This window comes from Atta colombica, unplaced genomic scaffold (assembly GCF_001594045.1).
Source record: "Atta colombica isolate Treedump-2 unplaced genomic scaffold, Acol1.0 scaffold189, whole genome shotgun sequence".
In the NCBI taxonomy this organism is placed as follows: domain Eukaryota; kingdom Metazoa; phylum Arthropoda; class Insecta; order Hymenoptera; family Formicidae; genus Atta; species Atta colombica.
The window spans coordinates 2,373,546-2,377,515 of NW_017259281.1; the positions used below are offsets into that span (position 1 = coordinate 2,373,546).

At 40.7% G+C, this 3,970-nt stretch overlaps 1 protein-coding gene across 1 annotated transcript in view; it reads left to right on the forward strand.

Moving 5' to 3' along the window:
- LOC108686748 overlaps positions 1-3,970 on the forward strand; it is a 28,335-nt gene continuing 24,365 nt past the window's right edge. The window contains exons 1-2 of the mRNA XM_018192198.1: positions 1-538; positions 1,074-1,407. Coding sequence (XP_018047687.1) covers positions 1-538; positions 1,074-1,407 — 872 coding nt within the window. The remainder of the gene's footprint in view (positions 539-1,073; positions 1,408-3,970) is intronic.

The following is a 3,970-nucleotide window of genomic DNA, read 5'->3' on the forward strand; positions in this document are numbered from 1 at the left end:
ATGCGCGGAAGCAGCTCCGAACTCCTGCTGGAGGCGAGCTGCAGCCAGTGCCAGAGCGATTACGATCGGGGACATCAAGGTCGGGACAGCGGCGGCGAGCACGACTTCCACGAGCGGGAGCTACGTCGTCGCAAGCTGTTGGAGCTCGGGTTCGGCGCGTCGCGGCGCCGACCGCCACGGCGTACCTGCCGTCAGCGGTTTAATTTCTACGCGACATCGGCGCTGGCCTTCGTCGCCACCTCAGGCGGCGCGGCACTCCTCTTCCTGGTGCCGCTCTACGTCGACCCAGCCATCAGTACCCTAGCGGCAGACTTCTCGCCGGAGCCGGTGATCTGCACAACTTCGCGGCGCGAGGACCTTGCTGGTCTTTTCAATTGCACATGGAGCTCGTGCCGCGAGGGATGCACCAGTGATGTGTACAGTTGCACCCACATATACGTCACGTACACGCCGTGGAGTAACGCCAGTATGAAGAACGACACCGGCGGCAGGAACATCACCGCGAACATCACAGCTGATCTGAGCACCGTCACTGCCGGTAGGATCACTAAGTCGCAGTGTTCCTTAGCGTTTTTCCCTTTCCCATTTTTTTTTATATTTTTCATATAACTAATGTAATTACGAGAATGATAATTGGTGATAAAATAAATTGGACATTAAATCGGATTGGAAAAAAAGAGCTAAAGTAATAGAGAAAGAGATAGGAAGATTAAAGTACGAGGTAGAAAATCTGAAATACCATACTATGATTTTTGTTTCGAAACATAACATTGTTGAACGTGAGATAGTCTATACGATTTATGTCACCATTTTGAACGTAGAATTCGAGACATAACGGATGGAATCTATTGTATAAAATTCGAAAAGGGGTAATGGATATCGCTATTTCTTTCTCTATTGCTATTTGACTATAAAATAGAATGTATCGCCTGGGAAATCGAAGTGAAATTGGAATACATTTCGATTTGATAGATCAACGTTGTGGATTGCATGCACAATTGTACTTGGCAAGCACAAAAATTCAAATCTCTCCGACGCTAATCTTCGCTGTAAAATATCTCTTTGTCGAACAGTGTCCTCTCCGGGGGACGTCGAGGCGGTGCTGCTGGTGAACATCAAGGGTTGCGGATATCCGCCGGTAGTCGATTGCAAGAACTTCACCCGCGAGTTGGGTTACGAAGGCGCGAAGTTTCCTTGCCATTATAGCCGGGTGAACGGTAGCATAGTGATGGCGAACTATAATCGCGAGGCACAGGTCGCTACCATCATGCACTTCTTCGCGGCGCCTTTCGTAGTGACTCTCGCGACTAGCGTCGCGCTGTGTGTGATGCACTGTGACTGCAGGTGCACGCCACCACCGCGACATCCGCCGCGCGGCATGAGAAGATCCAGGGGCAACGATCTCAGGTAATTAGTTTCCACCAAAGCCAGAAAACACACACGTTCGTATACCTGGACAATTTTTTTTCGACGGACGTACGGATTGTCATTAGGTTAGCTAACCATATATCCATAATACACACGTTTATGCTGAATGAATTTAAAGTTTTGCCCTTGTTAGTTGAATGGAACGTATATAGAATAGAGTAGAGTAGAGTAGAGTTGTCACATGGAATAAAAGTGTTTTGTTATTGTAAATAATTGTTCAATCGCCCTAACAACGTCGAAAATCCACGCGCACTGATATTAATGGAGTTAACAATATGGAGTTAACAATATTCATAATAATGACAAGTCACACACAAAGCTGGTAAATTGGTGTTAATACAGCAATTATTATTGTAATATTACAGCTGCTGCATGAGTATAAAAAATCGATAACGAGTTAGAAGTGTGCCAGAAGTCATCCGATTTAGAAGGTGTATTTGACGAGGCAAATAAACTTTCTAAACTGTACATAAGACAAAGATGACTTAACAATGATGTTACTACCACCGTACTTACTGTCGTCGTGAAACGATGCTAAACTCTTTTGGCTGCAAATACTGCCTTAGAAGGTATCTCAAAGATCATTTTTCAAGAATTGATTGGTGTAATCTTATCAATCTTCGTGTTCCGTTGTGCATAAATAATTATTTATATGATCGTGTTATCAGGCAATATACAATCTTTTCTTCATTCTATTTATATATTTAAGAAAATGACAAATAATTTTTTTTTAATTCGCGTTACATAATATCAAAAATTTTACGAAAATGTTATCTTCACTGTCAAGATCGTTTTCATTAAAATTTGCAATATTCAAAATTAGACTCCAATTAATAAATTTAAACAGAAGAGTTTTTCTTTAGAAATCATTTTGTAAAAATTAATACTTGAGTCGTTGGAACGCGAAAGCAAAGTAGAGATTACGATCTTTGTATAATTAGGACAATTGTTTATCGAAAAAATTTTAAATCCGCTTTGACGCTTCTTCGCTTTCGCAGTATCATCGTTTAATTTAGATATTTATATTGACTTACGTTGCTGACATTTTCCGAGAAAGCTTGTTACTGCATGCAATTCATAGTACTTCACTGTAAAATGATATAAACCAACGTTTATTCTGACTCACTATAATTTACATGTAAAATGCTTTGCTGCAAATACTAGTGCTTTTGATACACGACGGAACACGGAGCGCTGCCTTAGGAATAGAAATACACATTTATCATATTATTACAGAAAAGAGCGAATTGCAGAAACGGAAATCGGATATCGATTCATCATCTCTCTCTCGTAATCTCCGCTAATTAGCTCCAAAAGGCATTCATCTCATTAAACGAGTGCGCTGCCAAAAGCCGTGACGGCGCTCTCCGTGCAACGCAATGAACATGTAAAAAGAGATCTCTAATTGTCGATCGGATGCCGTAAGTAATTCCGTGCACTCGGAGTAATCGACAGCTCTCTCTCTCTCTCTCTCTCTTTCTCTCTCTCTCTCTCTCACGAACATTGATATGTTGCGTGAACAAGCATTGAGCAGCGCGTAACTCGTGTAACTCGCGTAATCTGCCAATCTTCCGAATGTCTTTTCTCTTCTCCCCTTAATTTTTCTTCTTAATTAAGTCGTTGAGCGAAACGAATCATATATATATATATATATATATATATATATATATATATATTATGTAAGTTACATTTTTCTCATTAAAGTAAGAGGTTTTATAAAAGTGCCTCATGTAAAATCTTAATAATATATTATAGCAATTTTTCTAGAACAGGACTGCCTAAAGTACTTGAATAGAATATTTCAATAAAACAACTTGAAATAAAAATACTAAAAATTCAGAGTCACGTCAGAATTATCGACTGTCATACTGCCTAAAATATGACTTATAATTATTGACTTATCGAATCTGTCGATCACTATTTCGCTCAACTGCTGAATTTTCGCTGTCGCATGCCCCTTGCACAGATCAACGCTTAAGAGAAATAAAAGGGACCAGACTATTAAACCAAAAAAATCACATGTCGTCAAGAAGCTAATGTATTATAATAACAGCCCATACAAGGCAGCAAAAACAGAAAAAATTATATGTATTGTTATTTCTAAATGTATTCTCATCTCTCATGCGTACTTTGTACACACCGAAGAATCGTTGGAAATGGACTTATCGAGTTTTGCGCTACGACTCTACGAGGGTAAGATATTAAATCCACGTTCAAGTAACGGCAAATGTAAGAAGTTGATGTGCGATTGAAGCCAAAAATCGTTTCTACTGAAAGCATCGCGATTCAACAAGACGCGCGTCTCAAGGACTCATTCCTCTCCAAAAGCTACCTTGTTATCTTTCTACTTTCGACCGTTTGTCATTTCCACGACGATGGTATTAGAAGAGGAGGATCGGGGGTGGCAAGGATGACAGCTAGCAAATGGCAGCCTCGGCTGTCATACATTTGGAATAACCGACGACCCTGACCATGTTATATTTCTCTCTTTCTTCTCTCTCTCTCTCTCTCTCTCTCTCTCTCTCTCTCTCTCTCTCTCTCT